We start from the raw sequence: 21,648 nt of genomic DNA, 5'->3' as shown, positions 1-21,648 counted from the left end.
GTCCTATGTTCAAAAAAGCAATGAACACCATATCCATTGTTAGGATTTACTGAATACCTTATTTAATTCTTCTTTGGTTAGAGATGCCAAGAGAGTCTTTCTGAATTTCCCTTCTTTGTATTTTTGAGTAATAAAGTTTTTTCTCTTTTCCACTGGTGAGTCCATGTGCAATTCTTCATCCTTTTGAAGGTTACCAGCCCAAAAGTCATTTGCTCTTTTGTTTCCAATGATGATAAAAAGCTTAAGTCAAAAAATAAATAAATAAAACATATCAGTTCATAAAATGTATTTGAATCTGCAAAAAAATTGGACTCAGATTATAAATTAAAGCACGACTTAGTATGAAATACAAGGGAACACACGCAAGACTCAACTCTTTCAAGAAGATGAAGTGTGAAAGCAGATCCTCTATTTTTAAACCCTGCCTTGCTGCTCTGAATAATGGCAAAACGTCAGCTTGAAAAGAAACTGCAGGCAACACAAACTGCTGCAAAAGTCATTTTATTCTTTGAAACTCACGCTAGGACAGAGCAGGTGGGCTAATGCCATTCTTTGTGAGCAGTTGTGGAGGAGGAGCAGAAAGTGGAGAGAAGGGACAGCAGGTTAGACTGCACCACAGTCAGTGGCAGAGCCCGGCCAAGGTGAGGACATTTTGCCAAATGTCTTTATTCACTTTTTTCATATTTCACCATGCTGATATAAAAGAGAGATTTCTCCCTTTCACTGCCATTAAAGCTCTTCCTACTTTTTATTTTAAAATAACTATCTCATTTAGGAAGATTTCTGAAAGTCTTACAACTCTCAAACAGACTATAAGCATAAGCCATTTTTATAAAGCAAGAACTTCATCAAAGAGGCTGTAAAGAAATTCACACCAGGCATTGCCTATCTATGTCTTCCCCAGTCTCTGCTCACCACCAGTTATGCAGGACTTACCTCAATGAGCTCATTGCTCCAAATGCTGGCATCCATTTTTAGACTTCTAACCTTGGAGTCTTTTGGTCCCAAAGATCTATGTTGTCCTGGAGTCAACAACAATTCAATTTCTACTTTAGTTTGCACAAGATTTTATTTTATCTTGTTTTCCCCAAAATGAGTATAAGTATCCACACCTAAGTGTGTGTGTACGTATCAAAACCAACCAGCACTTACTTTCTTATATGCCAACAGCACTAAGAGTAGTTGTAGTACTTATACACAGATCATAAACAAACACAATGAAGATGACACAACAAAGATAACCGTCAATCATCTTCATCACTGACCGTATTAGTATAAAACTATACTATTAAAAGAATATGTATGCATGCATGTATATGTGTTTCTCTGTGTGTATACACACACACACACACACACGCACGCACACGCACACATACACACACTTGGTAATTAGCTAGAAATCACTGAAGACCTGTTTAAATGAGGCTGTTTGAATCCTATACATGTGAATATAGATATTATTCCTAATAATGTTTTTAAAAGCTACATCTCTAATAATAAAATTTTAGAAATATGGATTCTTCATTCTACGATTACATCTGGAAGAGTGTAAGAGCCCAGCATTCTATTATCGTTAATTCAATTAGGCTTTATAGTCTAACTAGTGTCCAAGTAGATATCAGATGCTAAGCTGAAAACGAAAAAAGTTACATGACCTTGAGCTTGATCTTAAGGACCCTTTTCCTTATAAGTAGTAAAAGTTCATTCCTCTCTCTTGTTAAGAGAGAGGTTCTTTTCCTCCTTTCTTGAAGGTGAAATCTTTTCAGAGCACAAAGCCCTAGAATTCCCAGGATAGATAGATATCTGCATTGGTTTGCATTTTTAAGAACTACCTAAAGGCAGTACTGAAAAAAAGAAAATGCAGAGTTAAAAGGGACTGCTAGAAAAGCTGAGCCAAGAAAGGATAAGATCTAAATTGAGGCAGCAGGAAGAAAAGCAAAATGGACAGGACAGATTTAGAGATACCATGAAGATAAAACTGGTGGGCCACAGTGAGCTTTAAGAAAAGCAGAAGAGTCAAGAGGGCCTCTTAGGTTTGAGTGCAGGGCAGACAGTACTGCTTCACACCCATACAGGCAATTTATGAAAATGTGCAGCTTTAGGCAAGGGGCTGGAGCAGTAATATGGGCTCCAATTTTGTTGCGCTGTTGCTGAGGTGTTTTTGGCAAATCTAAGTAGAGATTCACTTAGGTAAATGAGTTTGGTGTCCAACAGAATGAGAATCATCTGCCTATAGGTGAGTGATGAATCCACCCCCCCCCCAAAAAAAAAAAATCACGTGGGAACTCCCAAGTGAAAGAGAATTGAGGATGTAACCAAAGAGAATAAACATACTACAGGGGTGTGAAGAGGAAAAGCAGCCTGAGAAAGGATGACCAGCAGGCGGTACTCACACGCTGAGATAGAAGGTACTGTGGAGGCTGGGGGAGGATGGAGATCAGAAAAGCATGTTGGGCAAAGGTCTGGAATACTGCAGAGAAGACAATGAAGTTAGTGGGGCAACACAGAAACTGAGAAGTAAAATACATTGGAATATGTGGCCAAAACACATTTATTGGAATAAAGAGGAAATAAAGGTGAATTATAGGATGCTGAAGGAAAGCAAAGAAATTAAAAGAATGAAGAAAACATGTGCAGGTTACCATGTGATCTGGAAAGTACCTCATCTTTGGAAAGAAAAGACACAGAATGGAACACACAGGAACAGACTGAGAGTTTTCATAAAACCTGGTCAGACTTATGCACGTTTCCATAATAGAGCAGAAGAAACCATGGCTAAATATTCAAGAGATTGAATCAGGAAGAGCTGAAGATCCTAATGAGGGAGGAAAGAAAGGTAGTGTGAGCAGAGCAGTGTGGGAGAACACAAAGCCATCTCTTCTAATGAGACTGGAGAGGAGAAAAGGATGAGAAAAGTACAGCACAGGGCTGATTAGATGTTTTTCAGTGCTGCAATTCAGGCTGCTAATTAACTGGTGAGGAAAGTTGTTATCTTGGTATGATGAGAAAGGGACTAGAATAGAGCTCTAGAAAAGAATAAACACTCTAGGCAACTGATGTGGCTTTCCCTGCTCACTGTCCCTGCTCCAGGTAAGTCAGGACTGCTCTCCTGGATTCTGTCATTGAACCTGCGCTCAGGTCTAGTCCTTCACTTACTGTACTCTTCACAGTTATTATTCACACATTCTTGGAGGAAATGTCAGGACTTCTATAAAATCCTTTTGATTCCCCACACCAGCATGGTACTGTATATGCTTGGTGAATTGTGTCTGTAAAGTGGACAGTAGGGGGACACAGTCCCAGAAAACTGCAGTGAAGATTGGACTATGGCTACTTTCTCTAAGACACATTGGGGTCCATTTCTCTCTGCTCACTTCCATAACTGAGCTCCCAAATACACTGAGATGCCATATGTATCTATACTGTTATACATAAAATTCTACATAATATCCCATTTTAACAGTACTAGATTCAGCACACAAAGCTTAAAGCACAGAACAACCTCGATGTGAAAAACGTCTTATAAAATATGGAAAAAAAAGGAACAGTCTTCCATGCAAAGATGCAAGTTTGCTCTGGGTATGTTCTAAAAATCTAAAAATTTCAACATTGTGTTTTTAAAAATCTATACATGGACCAGGAGACACAAAATAGGAGTACATGCTTAAAAATCAATTTTCTACATCTGAGTCATGCATTAGAAAAGTTAAAATTCTATATTTCTGAATTGGACTTAAACTCAACAAGCTTTCTCTGTTTTTTTCACCACCATTAGCTAGAACACATTACATATGACAACACAGCAGTCAGTGCCAATCTGCCACAGAGCAGTGATGAGCGTGACTTGTCACTTATTACCTGCACACTTCTTACAGATGACAACACACAGGTTGATGGACGCCCAGTCAGGGTCTGGGGCTTTGCAATCTGCACAGCTCCTGTTGGATTCATTGAACCAAATCTTCTCTGCTACTTCATAATCAGAGAGCGTTTCTGCTATCGACTGCTGCACAGCTTCAATCCAGTCTTGTTTCTCTTTTTCGGACTCGGCTGTAAAGCTGAAACAATCAACATTTCGGCATTATCCATCTCCCTCGTAAAGGCCAATGAAGCAGTATGCTCAGTTTGCATATTCATTTCACTCACAAATTAAACAGCAGCTTAAAATTATGCCCGCCAGGCAGTTCTGGATTGTCTTTTCTGTTAAAAATCATCTAACTTAACAAATCAGCTTCTTACTTTTTAATTTTCCATGTTGTTTATGACTTTGTTTACATATCTTAAAACAAAACTAACATACACATTTTTCTCACCATAATATAAAAAATTACTTTGTGATGGTCAAAAGCTTAAATGAGAGGCCACATTTCCTAAACCATGATTATATAATAATCAATGAGAAATTGGCCAAGTTTCAGGACTACTGGAATATTTTACCAAGCAAGTATGCCATGACAGTTCAGAGCTAAAATTATCAAAAACACCCACCAGAAATTATGATTTTTTTCATATTTAAAAAATAGATTTTTTTAAAATTAGAAGAATACCCAGATGGCTTAAAGAGATTGAGAAACCAGGAAAGTTTTAAGTGGTACTATTCTAACGAATTTCTAACTCATTTTTAGTCATGTTCTGACTTTTTCTGGTTCTTGGTATTTATTATGCCTCTGACTGAGGAATAAAACATTAAATAGTAGTTCAATCCTTCAAAAAAGATTTACTGATTCCCTTCAGTGTGCCAAGGAATGTGCTACATATACAACTAATGACCAACAAAATAATTCATCACATTAAAATTTTGCTGTCAAAATTAAAATGCTTTGAATTACAATGAAAATAATAGATGATTAACATATTCTAAATAATCTATAAAAATAATCAGTGGCCTACATGGCTATATTTTCTGAAGCACTCCATGAACAATCATAACGATTAACAAAATTCCTAGCTTACAAGTTCTACTAGATACTGGTCATAGCCAGTATCTACATTTTCATTTGAGGCTAGAATCTGGAATTATGGTGGGGAGGGGTATCAAACCCAGATCACTATTTGATCTTTTGGCTAAGGTCAAGAGATGACAAAACCCAGGGTTTCTCACACAATAGGCAAGTGCTCTATCATTGAGCTATGGGTACCAACCCTAGCTTGCTGTTCTTTATTTAATCATTTCTTTCTCCAATGTTGAGATAGTGGTCAAATTCTGACAGACAAGTGCATAACAGAGTTAGTAGCATCTTTGAAACTGTCAAGTGATTCTTAGTCCTTCAAAAGCAGAGAACAATTACTTCTGATCGGCACATTACCCTGGAGTATGTTGATTATTTGAGACAAATGAATCAATGTAGTTGAACTCAAAGATACTGACTTCAGTCTACAACATTTACTAAATCTATGGAGTCTTTATATATTATTAAAACTCATTAAGTAATTTAAATTAATTGTCATAATGCAATTACAAGACTATCACAATATAATAAATATATATCAAAATGCTAAATTATTTGGATCAATAAGTGGAAGTGATCCATTAAAATCAGTATCCTCTTGAGCTCTCCCTGGACAAAAGTGCATGGAGCAACTGTGAAGGGATCAATCTTCAAAGAGGTGTCTGATAGGCAAAAGGAAGGTAAGCAATACAATTTAAAGCAATGTAATATGCACTTTTGGTTTTTTCCATCCAAAATGTGAAGAAATTTGTGAAATATTTATTGATAAAATTTAACATACTCACCACTACTACCAAGAAAAAAGAGGTATTAAAAGAAACAATGCATTTTTTTAAAGAGAAAAAGAGAGACAGAGAGAGAATTTTTAATATTTATTTTTCATTTTTTTTCGGCAGACACAACATCTTTGTTTATATGTGGTGCTGAGGATCGAACCCGGGCCGCATGCATGCCAGGCGAGCGCGCTACCGCTTGAGCCACATCCCCAGCCCAACAATGCAAATTTTATGAAATAAGTATCTTTTCAAGTTGCCTGATTATTCAGGTCACTTTTAAAAAATGTTTACTGTAGGCTGGCTAGTAAGTCAGGCAATATGGAAAGGTTAGAAAACAATTTTAAATATTCGATAAGAGATGAAATCACCACTAGCATTATAAAGATGTATCACCCAAACTTTCTTGTAGTAGTATAAAAATAAAAAATATTTAAAGACACCTTACCTGAAACTCCTATAGGGGGTAATTATTTCAAAAGACTGTTTCACAGTTCGGTCCACTTGCTTTACATTCGCTACATTCATAGGAATTACAGTAATACCAAGTCCACTCTTAAAATCCTAGTGTGGAGAAAAAATATAAAAAATTATAAACAAACACATACACACTCTGGATTCTGAAAATACAATCTTTTTTTTTTCTAAGATTCAATAACTTCTACAAATTTTACTACATGTATAAGGAATTAATAAATATATCCAATTAGAAAATGGATAGAGTTTTTCTTTTTTTCTTTTTCTGGTAGTCACTTTCAATATAATAACACCACTGTGCCATTCTAAGCTTGGCATTTGGTCTATTGATAAAGTATGGGTGTCTTTCACATAAAAGGTAAGTTGAGAGTAGGCCACAGACACTAACATATACCTTGCTTTTGAAAGTAGTCACTACATTTACCTTTATCCATTCTGTAAAGGAAATTAATAATTAATAACCCTTACCATGTTTTAAGTATTTTTCTGGGGGGGGGGCAAAGGACAGTATGAAATTAGCACAAGTACTATTTATATGAAAAGATGGAGAAACTGAGGCTCAAAGAGAGAAGGTAGAAAGTGCAGCTGATTGTACATGTGGAAAGGAACTGAAGCCCAGGCTGCCTGACTGTCCTTTGTTTTACTACATTGGATTATCTCTGCTGGGCCACATTATTTTTCTCCTCATTTACTCCCAAACAAAGGCATTACCTGTTTTATGAAGTATACAGTTTTATCTCACATTCAATATTTTATTGTTTTCTTCTTCCTTCAATCAAATTCTTAAAAAAGCTTGTCTAATGCTACTGTGGTATGAAAATTACCATTTTTCAACATCTACATCTACTGTATTCTGCTAGTCTCACAAAAAATTACAAAATTATTCAAAAGGTTACAAAGAGACTGCATTATAAAAGCACTAAAGTTTGTAACACATTATCTGCTCATATGGGTTTTGGAATTTGATTTATCAAATAAATAATCTCAACACTTTATAAAATATAATCTGTGCCTCAAAGGAGGAATTATCTATGTGAACAGATTTAGATTAAATGTGCTCTGAAAAATATTGGTTCATATTCAGTAAGGACACTTAGCAAAGACTATTTAGAAAGATTAATTGAATGAAGCAATTCAAAGACCTCTTCTCTTTGTCACGCTTGTTACATGAAAGAAAAGTAAAAAACTATTTTCCCATCTCTCTTATACCTATGACAGGCCATAGGTTTGGTCAATACAATATAAATAACTGGTGAGGGGGGAGTGGGCAGGCAGACACATCTTAGAAGATGAAAGCCTTTCACCTCTCACATTTCCATCCTCTTGGGAAATGACACCTGAAAACATAAAGACATGTTAGAACTTCATATTCCTTGAAAAGAGAAGCCTCAGGACAAATTCTTGTGACTGGAGGATGTCAGAAGGTGGAAAAACCAGGAAGACCCCGTCCAATCCCCAGATAGCATTAAAACTCTCTGGCATGCATCAAGAGACTGGTTAACAGGCTGGGGGTGTAGCTCAGTGTTAGAGCCTGAAATGCTGGAGGCCCAGGATTCAAACCTCAGCAATATTCCCCCAAAAAGAGATTGGTTAAAACAGATCCTTATCTTTTCAAGTTGTCTGTTAGGATTTTGTGTTTAATATGAATACATTCTTGAATGATAAGTAAAAATCAAGTAAGTTTAAATCAAATTTTCCCCTACATGTAAAGATTGAATTCAGAGTTTTTAGTCACAAATTGTAGAAAGGCTTTTTTTAAAAAAAAAAAAAAAATGTACAGATTTTCAGTTAGAATAAGAACATATTTTATTTATAAAAGAAGTCATCAATTGAATTTTTTTGATAAAAGAACAAATGGCTCATTTTATTAGGAAAAAAAGGCAGAAACTGAGAATCAGTAATACAAAAGCAAAGATGCAGAGGAATGCTAAGTATTGTAAAATAATTAGAATGGGAATAACAGTTCTACTTTGTATATTTAGCCCACTGAATAAAAAAGAGTACATAATACACTGTATATGGAGGAAAGAGAAGTGAAATTTTTCCAATTTGCCACATTTTAATAAGCTACAGCATTATCACCACAGGGTTTTACGTATTAAATTGAAAACACACACACACACACACACTCCCTATCACCCATACGAAAGCTTCTGCTGCATAATGCAACTGCTGCATAAATTCCCAATGCTTGTTTCTGGAAACTGAAGCCCTATTTTATAAAGAGGAAAGTGAGGAGTACCAAAATCAGAGTTTTTAAAGTAGCTTTCTGATGGCTCACTTTGGTACAGAGATAAACCCTAGAATAAAATAGTATACTTGGATTGTACATTCTTCAAACAATTCTCCATGATGAGGCTTTTGACAAGAGCTGGATATCTGACAGCTCCAGATTATATTCTCGGATGGGGCCCTGACCTGCAAGTACTCTATGTTGCTAAGGGCAGAAGCACATAATAATCTGACCATTAGACTAGCAGATGGTGAGGATGACAACCTTTTATGGAAAGTGATGAGCCTCATCAAGGCTCCTGCCTGAATAGATGGCCCTGCACCTCTACAAACGAGTCATGAAATTTCTGCATCTAAAACTGTGATTTCTGTTGAAGTAAGAGAGGAAAGGCTCCATGCTCCAAATTTCTCCCAAGCAAGGCAAGGTTGATTTTCTTTTAGCTTGGAAAATTGTAACCCATTTATCAGCTACTTGCCATGGCCATATGGTTTTGAGTAATTAGAGTATCCACGAAGCTCACCAGCACAAATTGACTGTAAAATATACTCCAGAGTAACAAAATAAATGTCAGTGCTTCTGAAAGCTATTAAATAAGAAACAACTGCACTTCCCATTAAAAATATTTTTGGTAACATTAAGCCATTTTTCTCAAACAGTATTTCAAACATATTGAGAATACTTCTCATTACTAAATGCTCATCAAAATTATCTGTGGTGATCTCTCCTTCCCACTTGAGATATTATTCTATGCATCCAAAGGCAGAACCTAAGAATCTTTAATTTACAAAAACAAAACTACAATCTCAGGGGCTGGGATTGTAGCTCAGTGGTAGAGCGCTTGCCTCAAAAGCCTGAGGCACTGGGTTCAATCCTCAACACCACATAAAATAAATAAATAAAGATGTTGTGTCCATCTACAACTAAAACAAAACAAACAAACAAACAAAAAAAAAAACTACAACCCAAGATCCTCATATGTGGTCAATACTGAGAAACACTGAATTAGATGACAGAACTAGTTACAGAATTTAGACCCTATGATTCTGCAATACTTCAATATCATGACATAAAACATTTCTCTCATGCTTTGTATTGAATGAAAAAAAAATCATGCCTTCAGTGTATACAAAAGCCATGTGACATTATTAAGACCACTGGTTAAGAATAAGCCTGCCAGAACACAACAACATGCTGGCCTATCAGGATCCTAATTGTTCCGGGTGCCAAATCCTGTGCTAATATTTCAGAGGTTTTAAAAGCATTTTCATTGCACTCCATAATTGCTTCAGTATCTATTCAGGTAGCGCTGTGAAGTTTATAAACAGCCATGAGCTCTCATTTGATTTTCTGAATTATTGTATGAACTAGGGAGAGATGATACTGCCATTTTTTAAATGGGAAAATTAGTTCTGGCAAAGCAGTGTTTGTTAAATACCTAGAGTGTGCCAGATATTTTGCTAAGTCCTACATTTGCACAAAAGTAGAAGCAAGGTACTTGCCTTGGGGAAACTTAAGAGTCTGGGAGGGAATAAGAGGGAGTTGTTATACATGTAATGAAAGAAAACTGCCTGTCATAGGCTAAGCACTGAATCCAATCCAAAAGAGAGACTTGTGTTATAAAAAGGCTTTCCAAAGGAAAAAGAACAAACTCAGGCCAGATTATATTCAGATGTCTGTCTCTCTATTTCAGTTCACATGTTCAAAATTAGGGATGATAATGATACCTGCAGCATCCCCTCAGTGAGGATTATATTAATGCAGTAAAAATGCTTAGAAGAATACAAGGCACATGGTGCATCTCACATATGTCTAGTTTATTATTATTACTGATATTTTCTACATCTTAAATTTAAAACCAACCAAACATTTTACCTATTAAAAAGTTCATTACAAGAAAACACAAGGTCAGAGATAACTACCTGACATAAATGCATTTTTTTATAAATGGAATGAAATGTGAATGTTAAATGTTCATGAAAATTAAAAATAAATTACCCATTAACTAGGAGCAGATTGTGAACTCTAGTCTCATTTTGAAAAATAAGCACAAATCAAGAATGAGCCAAACAGTCAACCTTTAAAATGCTATGACCTGGAATGAAAAAAACAGCACGTAAATTTTGTAGGTAAAACTGTATTATTGTAGAAAGTAAGAACTAAAAACATATTGTAGAGTAAGCATTAGTTCACATTTCCTTTTCTATGACAGAATGCAGGATCTCAAAAAGCATGGATCTCACCACCAGCAAAATGACAAGCACATGTGGCTTAGCAGACTGGGCACTGAAATGCTGGCAGTAACCAAGTGGGCAATGGGGTGTGGTGGGGAGACCTAAGGGACAATCTTGGCTGATCCACTTAAGAGCAAAAGACCATTGACAAGTTATGTAGGTTATCTCGACCTCAATTTCCTTATTTATGAAAATGGAGTAATATCTACCTAACAGAGTATTGTTACAAAAAGTAAATGAGGGCTGGGATGTAGGGCAGTGGTAAAGGGCTTGCCTACCCTGTATGAGGGCGTGGGTTCAATCCCCAGCACTGTGCAAAAAAAAAAAGGTAAATGAATAAGTAAAAACTTAAATAAAACTAAAATATCTTGACAACTCTTTTATTTGAAAGTTCTAAATGTAGAATTTATCTTCAATAAAAATATTTACATTTTATTTATAATGACTGAAAGTATTTACAGCAATTATTCCATACTAAATATTCCGATAGTATTCATAGTAAATATTTATCAAGATACTCAGATGAGTTATTTATATAAATCTGTGGCAACAGAATAGGGCTAAAATTACGCTTTAAAACTACATACTACAAGGACAAAAATGAAAGTTTGATTACTAAACAGAAAAATTTAGGAAGCATTTGTTAACCCCAAATTTGCTGAAATCTGAAATCTATTTTTGGAAATACTGGATGCTAGGTTTCCCTGCCAGGAATTTAAGAACTCGGTGCTTAAACATTTGTTGAAAACAGATGTGGCATTGTATGACATTGGCACCAGACTTCCTGGGAAACGCCAGATGCAGAGTTTGGCCAGATACAGAACCCAGAAAATGCCAGGCCACCACCTACATCCTGCAGTTTCTTTCTCTGCCACACAGCCCTGAGCCCTATGAGGCCTATTTAAATTCTATTAGAGTTTCCTTCCTATGCCAGAACACCAGGGGACATTATGTTGGGGGAAAGCAGGGGGATGAATTTCTTGTTATACCCTGATTTGAGAATGCTTAATCAAGTGAGTTTATGCAGTGCAGATCTCAATGCCACAATTATCATCAAATGGATACCCAAACCCACCAAGCTAGACATCTGGTTGTAATGAATTCCCTAATATTAACACGATATTTTAAAAACTCATCGGGAAAAGATGGGAGACTGGCTGTCAGTTAAAAAAAAAAATGGAAACCAAAGTCAATTGTCTTAAATTTGCTCACGTCCATTTGCAGAAATTCCATCCAACTAACAATACCTTGTATGTAATACATATATTTCAAAGTATGTTCACATTTGATTTTCTTGTTTGAAATTTTTGTAAACATTGGCTTGTTCAGTATATCCATATCAAGATAAATAACTTGTAAAATAATAATTGTCCCACAGTACAGAAGATCTATAAACTTTCAAATATTTTTTTCAAAAATAAATTATGCCAACAGAACTTCTGTAAGACAAAAACTAACAAGAAAATAAAATCTCAATGAATAAACAGAGACATAAAATGAAAAGATACTTCATAGTGAAAAAAGTAATTGAAAGTGAAAAAAAAAACTTTTTAAACTATCCAGTTGGAAAACATCTATAAGTTATCATTAATTCAAGTAGGATCCACATATGTTTATGGCGTACAGCTGCTTGTCTGGAATTCCTAAGCACACAAAAATGAATAACATAAATATTCATGCTATTAATTTGGGATTGTAAATATTATAACTCTCTATTAAGACTAAAATGTAACTGATAACCTAGTCACATAGCTAACAGCATTTTAAATATAAAGGAAAGGTCACAGGAATTCTTGCCCTCAAAAAGAAAAAAATATATATATAGGACAAGACAGAAGGCTGCATATAAAAGGCTACAAGAAATTTCACATCCTTATCACTGTGTTACTCCAATCAGAAAGTAAGGTTCCAAGGAGCAGAGATCTTGGGGATTACCACTGCCCTAATACCTAAAGCAGAGCTCTGAAATGAGAGGGGGTGCCCACATTTGCTAAACAGACAGATGGATCTAGAAAAACAACACTGTATTATAGCCTAAGCAAACCGTTTTATACAAAGTTGATATGATAATGTGGAAAAACTGCCTTAATCATAACATACTACAAGCATATAAAACACTGCAGAGAGAAGAAACACAAGAAAAGTTTAAAAATTAAAACAGGGCGGGGCTGTGAGATGGTGCTTACCCTGTAAGGCATAACATTTAATTTATGTGATAAGGGCAGTGCAGTGTTTTGCCACAGGGTAATTAGGTAAAGATTTTTAGTGTCAGTTTTGACTATCCATTTTCCTCTCAACAAACGTTTTTACATATCTCCTCATGGTTTTTCCTACTTCTTGTAAAATAAAGCCTATCTGAAAAAAATACAAAAATGAAAAGGTGTAAGGCAACACCTAATAAAACATTCCCTAAGGTACTTCTCCTATGCAGCCCAAGAGCTACCGCAGATTTCAGTTCCTATGATGTGCTAATGAATAAAAGGGAGTGAAAGGGGTTAAAAAAAATAAAGTAAACCTTTGTACTTAGTAACTAAGAAAACCAGAGCATGTGTTAAATCCACACTGACGCACATTAGTTATAGAGTTAATACCAGCCAGTGAACTGTGAAACCCCCTTATTGCCCTCATGCCACTTCTGGAGAAGAGAAAGGGAATTTCAAAGGTAATGTCATTAATTACAAGTGTTTTAATAATTATTTTAACTTGGAAAAATGTACACTTTCGATTTGGTATAAAAGATTCAATCTTTGTGGTAAACGAGCTTCTTCTTTCATGACTCTTCAGCTCATGCTGCTGAAAGGCCCACTCCTCCACCTCTGCCCACTGTCACTCTTTGAAGTGACCACCAAAGTCAATTACTAAAACAATGCATATATTAAAAGACATATAACAGGTAATTATTCCTGTGTCACAGGTCAATTTCTTTATTTTTTATTCTCTCTATGCAATTAAGTTATGTGGGCAATAAATGCAGCTTTAAAACAACAAAAATAATTAAACCTGATTGCCTAGCACTATATTAGATCCAACACAAACGAAGATACACAAGTTCAATCCTCACACTCTCTGTAGTTTTATAATGAATATTTTTTTTCTATCAGCTTAAAAAAATATACAAGATTACTGTGTGTGTGTGTGTGTGTGTGTGTGTGTGTGCGTAAAATTTTTAGGAGATGCATCAAAATATTTCATTACCTCTTATGGTTTGGTTATGAGGTGTCCCCCAAAAGTTCATGTGTGAGACATCGAAAATGTTCAAGGTGACATGATTAAATTATAAATGCTATAACAAAATCCACAGGCTAATCTATTCAATGGATTAGTAACTGACAAGACTACCATACTGTGTCACCGGAGGTGTACCTTTTGGGTTTAAACTTTGTTCCTGGTAAGCTGAGCTCTTTCTCTCCTTCCTGGCTCTCATGAACTGAGTGCTTTCTTCCACCATGCCCTTCTGCCATGACTACAGAATCAACCAAGCACAATCTCTGAAACTAGAAGCCAAAATGAACTTTTCTTCCTCTAATCTGTTCTTGTCAGGTCTTTTGGTCACAGAAAAGGAAAGCAACTGGTCTAGGGATTATAGTTTACCAGACAAGGTTTAATTTAAAATCTGGACTTTACAACTCTAAGCTTGGCTTCCTAGCAGTTAAATCAAGCTTTTTAAAGTTTAGGTTGAAAAGAAATTCAACATCATTTAGCACTGTTCCTAAAACACAGATTGAGTCCCACACTGGTATAAAGCCCTCTGCACTCAGGAGAAAGACAACTTCCTTTCTTGGCAGGCACCGTATACTTCACATAAGCTCCTTCAACATGTGGGATAACCAATAAGCTACCATCCTCTGGAGAAAAAGGCATATATCAGAACATAAAAATATATGAGGCTGCGATGACATGGGCAGGACCTGAACTTGTATGGCCTTCCTCGACTTCTCCACTGGGGCTGGAGCCAACTCATTCCTTAAGACTCCACTCAAGCACATGTGCTTTAAGATCTGACTCCATATGATAAGATACAATTACAAAATTAAAAAACAAAAAACAAAAGTGCATCCACAAACAACAATGCACTTTTTAAAGGTACATATATAGGCATATCAATGCGTACAAAAAGTCTTGAAATGTATGCATATCAAAAATGTATTTACTTATCAAAAATGGAGAGGGGTCCAATTTCAGTGCTTCATTTTTTTTTAAGGAGAATACATTCATTACTTAAGTACATGGAAGTGTATCTAATTAACAGATTTCTCTGTAACTACAGCACAATCTAATATAGCACTAAGCTCATCATCCATTATTGGTCTTGTGTAGCTTTTCTTCCTTCTTACTAAGAAGAATGCCCAACCTGGCACACATTATTTATTGAGTGAATATCCCCAAACTAGGCAAAGAAATGATTGACAAAAAAGAAACTCTGGGCTATTTCTAAAAGGCCCAAAGTCAAAAAATTTCTTTTCAACCTAGACTTTACAGCTTTTGTTTGACTGTTAAGAAGACAAGAGTTATGAAGTCTAGATTTTAAATCAAACTTTGCACGGTAAATTCCTAAATTACTTAATCATTGTTTTCCTCATCTATACAGCATAGATGAGAATATCTTCTTCCTACATTAGTAGGTATGATTAAAAGAGAATATATACAACTAAATTAGCATAGTACCTGATACTCAATGAATGAGAATCATTATTGTGCCTTTCATGCTCAATCACTAAAGAAATAATTTCATATATTTTTTGCTAATCAGAAAGTGTTAATAAAACATTTAAAATATCTGCCATCTAGGAAATAACAAACTTGACAATCTTGCTAATGTTAGCAATGAAACAAAAAACATTAAGTCCATCAGGTCTGTAAAAGTGAAAAAAAATGAACAATTCTGCACAGTAACTTCCATACAGATACAAGCAAATCATGCAATTTAAATCTTGATTCCAAAAAGAAAAGTTTTAATCATCCAACTTCACAGACTGAAAATGCTCCTATTTGGTTCATACACATTATTAAGCTGTACATAACTGTTCTTCTTGAGGAGTATGCTAACTATCCAAGTTATTAGTATGCCAGCAGTGCTCAATGATGCCTTCCACAGTTAATTGGCTAAGAAATCTTATCCAGAAAATTTAATGAATAAGTTCACACTGAGGTTCAGAGGATACCTTGGATAAAGATCTATAGCTATTAAAAAAAAAAAAAAAAAAAAAAAAAAACCTACTGCTTGTTTTGAGTGGCTATCTCAATTTTTGTTATAAAAACATTTATACTTCACCTTACCATAACCCATTATAATTTATCATAAAATGAGTTCATCTTAGATCAGATATCCAAAGCACATGTTTAATTCCACAAATAATTATAAAGCACCTAATATATTCTAGGATAAAGATTTAAAAATGAAAAGGTATCCCCCAAAATAAACAAAAAGAATTTCCTTTTATATATTAAATTCCAGAAATAACTACAGAAAATATAGTCTACAAAATCAAATAAAACTAACAAGGCTCAATAAAACTTTATTTCATCATCAGTCTCCTCAAAAATATTTAAATTATTTATTCAGTCTTTTCATATTAACCAAATTCAATAACTCAACAATTCAAATCTGTTTTATTTATGCACATGTGTGTTAGAAAGATATGTTTGTACATATATATACACACATATATATGCATTTTATATATACACACATGTATATATGCATTTTATATATACACACATATATCTCACTTATCTCTAATAAATTAGTTTTCCTATAAAAAAATTCGCTAAAAAAAATAAAATAAAATTTTCTAAACTCAATTGACTATGTTACCTGTTTTTATATTTTTTCCCTCAAAAAAGTAAAAGAGGCATAACAGGTACAGAACTGGGTCTATTTCATCAACGTCTACATTGGTTCTTTTTCTATATAGTTATGTATGAACAGAATGCTTTATTGTGTTTATTTTTATGTGGTGCTGAGAACTGAACCCAGTGCCTCACTCATGCTAGGCAAGCGCTCTGTCACTGAGCTACAGCCCCAGCCTCTATATTGGTTCTTTTCATTTTTTTTTCTCTCAGTTGTAGTTGGACAATATCTTTATTTTATTTATTTATTTATTTTTATGTGGGGCTGAGGATCGAACCCAGGGCCTTGTGCATGCTAGGCAAGCACTCTACGGCTGAGCCACAACCCCAGCCCCAACACCTGCAATTTAGATACTTATTTCTTTATTTTTCTACGGTGCTGGGGTTTGAACTCAGGGCCTTGTGCATGCCAGGAATGCACTCTGCCACTGAGCTATAGCCCCAGCCCCTATATTGTCTCTCTTGTAGTTTTATGTTACTTCAACTAAGGAATGTGTTTCAAAAATTATTTAACAATTCTATTTTCTTAGTCCCTTAAAATGGTGATATCCAATCTCAAATATGCAGACACATTTCTGAAACAGAAAATTTAACTACTCTCTTTGTTACAATTGGTACAGAACTCACTGCAAAAGAAAAACCAAGACACTAATAATGCTGACAACTCACAATTGTTACTATAATCAAAGAACATCAATCAGCAATTAATATAGCACTGCTCACCTGTTCATTTTTGCAAAGCCACACGCTGCTTCCCTTTAACACAGTAAAAATTTTGGCTTTATATCCTCTCAGTTCAAGATATCCACACTTCTCAGGTGCAACAGCTGCTTGAGACTGGGAAGTAAAGGACTGTGATTTCAATGCATTTAATAGTATGCTGATCCAGTCATTTCTCTCCTCTGAAAATAGACAGGAGAAAATACATAAATCTATACATAAGTCACACAGATTTAAAAAAAAATGTCATCAAGGAATCTACTTCCTTGGATATAGATTATTCACAATTTTTTCCCCCACAACCACATTCTAAACACTACTGGGGGCAGGGACAAGAGTCCAGCCCTCTAAGGGAAAAGAAAAAACACTTACTACTTGGTTGTTACAGAACCAGTACCACTGGCTTCTGGTTGCTTATTAGAAATACAAAATCTCTGCAGATGCAGTGGTGCACACCTATAATACCAGCAACACAGGTGGCTGAGACAGGAGGACCACGAGTTCAAAGCTAGCCTCATCAATGTAGTGAGGCCCTAAGCAACTCACTGAGATCCTGTCTCTAAATAAAATATATAAAAGGGCCGGGGATGCCACTCAGTGGTTAAGTGCACCTGGGTTAAATGCCTGGTACCAAAAAGGAAAATAAAAGAAAAAAAAATAGAAATACAAAATTGTGGCCTCACTACAGACCTCATGAATCAGAACCTACATTTTACAAATAACTCCAGGCAACCTATATCCTTTTTAAAGAATGAGGAATACTCCTTCAGATGATTCATAAGACTGGATTTTTCCTTTCAGTAGAAGAAAGCAATACTGCAACCTAACAATTAATAATTGAATATAGCAATTCAATCACCAAAATAGCCCCAAAACCCAGTGTCGTAACACTGCCCTGAAATTTGTCCTTCCATTCCACTTCCAGTAACAGCAGCGGTTCAGTTAGCAAATCAACACTTGCTCCTCCCACTCCCTCCACAAAAGTTAAGTGACCTTCAACTATGCACCACACACTGTGTTAGGAGCACAAGAATTTGATTTGGTCCCCAAAGACCAATCAAAGCTATAAGTCAAGTTAGATATGAACACATAACGGAACACAGAATAGTATAAATGTCATACAAATGGTATCAAATAATATATGAGTCAATTCAGTTGAGGTAAGTGATTTGCTGAAGGTCATGCAGGAAGTTAGTATTAAAATTAGGACAATCAAATGTTTTAACACTCATACAACTGTTTTTGGCACCATAGGTAAAAAGGGTTATTTGTGCTAGCTCTTGTGGATGAGGAGCAATTCTAAATGGGTTTGGGAGAGGGAAGAGCAGAACAGAATTTTGAGCAAGGACAACACAAGAACACAGGCAGGAAGAACCAACATCTGTTAGGGACTAACTTAAGTAGATTTATAATTTTGAACTCACAAGGAAATAATGGGAAATACAGCTAGAAAATCTGCACTGCCTTTTTGAAGAATTTTGTTTTTATTACAGAGGCAAAAAGCAAAACAAAACAAAAAAACATGTTGGGATTCTTAGCAAGGAAGGACACAATTAGTGTCATTAAGAAGATGATGCGTGGGCCAAACTGGAAGCCAAGACCAAGAGTGAGGCAGTGGAGCCTGTACAGTTCCAGGAGATGGAAGCAGAAGAATGTGGAGGGCAAAGCATGGCTGAGGATTTGAGTACATCTGATGGATGTTCTAGAAAATAAATAAAGAATACAAGATAGCTTGATGTCACAAGTGGGCAGGCAAAGGCAGGCGGTTCCACAGGACACCTCAGGTGTTCAGTGCCCTGGCACAAACACTTGGCAGACTGACAGTCACATACAAGCAAAGGAAGCCACTCCACAGGGGTGGAGTGGTGACATAGAGAAGTGGGCAAATCCTGAGGTAAGACTGCATCTATGAGACCAGAAAATGGGCCACCAAACAATGAGGACGTGCTTAACAAGTCAAAGGGGGAAAAAAAATACCGAAAAAAAGAACAAAACCAAGCAGAATGAATCTCAGGTAAGAAAGACTTTCAAGGAAAGAGTAAGTAGGGCCAAAATTTGAGAACTAGGACAGTTTCTCAGATCCTTCTAAGAAAGTTCTACCCACAGCAGCTTCACTGGGGACTGAAATTAAGTTTCTATCTTAAGACTTGCTCAAATTCAACTCTAAAATCATTTCATAAGGAGTCTTAATTTTTAAATTATCTTTATTCCTGCTCACCTATTAAAAAAAAAAAAAAAAAAAAAAAACTAAAGGCAGCAGTGTCAATGACTCAAAGCCAACGTATTTATTAAAAACCTATACATTTTTACAGGGGTTATGAAATCCCCAACAACTGGTGCTCTCAGGATAAAATATTTACCAAAATGTTCCCAGCAATGTTATGTATCCTAAAGTGAAGATGTCAGAGTACTCAGGTAGCTAAATGAATTAATAGGCAGTGACTCCCTGCAGTTTTACATCCACATAAACAGATCCAGATTGCGCTATGATAATATTCTACATACAGCTCGAGAGCTTCCACTTAACTGGGTTATTACTTATGATCATTAGTTTCACACAATATGTCTCTGCCAAGTAAATGTATGTAATGGCTTTTATTTGTTTGCTTGTTTGTGTTAATCGACATGAATCAGTTTGAAATGCAGGCCACAATTAATGAACTGGGCCATAGTGTGGCCTTTTAGGTCACTGTTAGCATATATCTCAAATTCGTAGGAATTAATTTGAAACTGGCAATTGCTTTTTTTCTTCTTATGTATATAATGGCGGCATTGCAATAAAGGTTCCCTAACATTCTCTTGCTTCTGGGGACCTCCATTACTAATAGGAAGCAAATAATTATGAAGATTAAGAAGAACAAGAATTAGTAGCAGCATTCGGTCTTAATTCTCCCTGTTGTAACAGGGGTCTCTTTCATGCAATATAATTCCTGCTGCTCTTCCACTAACAACTTACTTTAAAGCTGACTTTTTTTCCCTTACTCTTATCCCTCTTCCCATCCCCAGACACGAGAGAAGCAAATTAATACTCTCCTGTACTAAGCAGAGTTATCTGCTCTTCCACTCACTGTACAAAAGAATAAAGAAACCCCAAACCTGGAACAATATCTCTTTCAAGGATGTAAGTTAAATATTAATTATATATACTCATAATAGTACTTGGGAAACAGCTCTTACACCCCCTTTTAAAGTTCTTATTCCCCCAGCAGATAGAATGGCAACCTCTATGACATGAGTTCACTGCCTTTCTCCTTCGCTACCAAAGCAATAAAACTTCTTTTCCTTTTTCTTTTGTTCCATTAGTGGTTTAGCATCAGGGATAAGATCACCAGGCTTTTGGAATCAATTCTGAGAGAGAGAGGACAGTGAAAAACTAATGCAAACACAGTAAAAGAGCAAGCATCATTTGTATCTGGCTTTGCAACATGTGTCTCCTTAGACATGGGTGAATGTGCTTTGATAACCCACAATACTCCAAACCGAATTATGATTTCCCCTTGGAAAAATGACTGGGGCAAAGATAGAAACTGTGCCAGCAGCTTTTGTCTGCTTTTCACACTAAGATACAGCAGTCCTCCTTGTCCATGGTTTCACTTTTGCAGTTTCAATTACCTGAGGTCAACTATAGTCAAAAAATATTAAATGGAAAATTCCAGAAATAAACAATTCACGAGTTTTAAATTGCACATTATTCTAAGAAGTGTGGTAAAATTTTGCACTGTCCCAGTGTCCCACCCAAGGACATTAGTCATCCCATAGTCCAGTGTATCCATACTGTTCTGTATATGATACTCATCTGTCAGTCAGTAATCATGTTACCTGTCATAGTATTGCAGTACTTAGGTTCAAGTAGTCCTTGTCTTATGAAATAATGGCCCCAAAACACAATAGCAGCAAAACTGGCCATCTGGATATGCTACAAACAAGCTGGGAGGTACTTCAAGTAAAAAGGTAAAAGTACAATAAGAAATTCTGAGAGACCACAGTCACATAAATTTTATTACAGTATACTATAACTCTTTTACTTCATTATTAGTTATGACTATTAATTTTTTATTGTGCACAGTTTATGAAATGAACTTTATCCTGTGTATACACAGATAAGAAACAACATAGTAATATACAGAATTTGACTATGACTCAGTGGATTCTGGGGGTCTTGGAATGTACCTCCTGCAGATCAGAGTATATATTACTACTGTTCTTTCATTCCATCCAATAACACATATCTATTGATTGTCTATCTTTATCTTCACACTGTACTATGCATGATTTCCTTGTAAAAAGATGCCCTACCTTAACTATGGCTTTGCTTTAAGTGTAGCATTCCAGTTAGGAAGAAAAGTAGTAGAAAAAAAAGAACAAGTGATTTTGCTAGAATGTAAACCAAAGACAATAGCAATTTCTTCAGCCTG

At 35.6% G+C, this 21,648-nt stretch overlaps 1 protein-coding gene and 1 long non-coding RNA gene across 3 annotated transcripts in view; one reads left to right on the top strand and one right to left on the bottom strand.

Annotated features, from left to right (window-relative positions):
* Window positions 1-21,648, bottom strand: part of Arap2 (ArfGAP with RhoGAP domain, ankyrin repeat and PH domain 2) — a 185,735-nt gene that overhangs the window by 104,108 nt on the left and 59,979 nt on the right. For both annotated transcript variants that reach the window (XM_046423700.2, XM_046423699.2), the window contains exons 8-12: window positions 17,237-17,415; window positions 6,171-6,286; window positions 3,859-4,058; window positions 937-1,022; window positions 58-240 (exon numbers count right to left, since the gene is read on the bottom strand). In XM_046423700.2, coding sequence (XP_046279656.1) covers window positions 58-240; window positions 937-1,022; window positions 3,859-4,058; window positions 6,171-6,286; window positions 17,237-17,415 — 764 coding nt within the window. The remainder of the gene's footprint in view (window positions 1-57; window positions 241-936; window positions 1,023-3,858; window positions 4,059-6,170; window positions 6,287-17,236; window positions 17,416-21,648) is intronic.
* Window positions 13,221-21,648, top strand: part of LOC124078690 (uncharacterized) — a 62,532-nt gene continuing 54,104 nt past the window's right edge. The window contains exon 1 of the long non-coding RNA XR_006847012.2: window positions 13,221-13,325. This is a non-coding gene — a long non-coding RNA (uncharacterized LOC124078690). The remainder of the gene's footprint in view (window positions 13,326-21,648) is intronic.

The sequence above is a fragment of the Marmota monax genome, unplaced genomic scaffold (genome assembly GCF_021218885.2).
Source record: "Marmota monax isolate L192 unplaced genomic scaffold, Marmota_monax_Labrador192_F-V1.1 WCK01_AAM20220418_F8-fsc00009, whole genome shotgun sequence".
NCBI classification, from domain to species: Eukaryota; Metazoa; Chordata; class Mammalia; order Rodentia; family Sciuridae; genus Marmota; species Marmota monax.
Note: the sequence above shows the minus strand (reverse complement) of the source record. Positions and strands in the feature narration are given on the sequence as shown.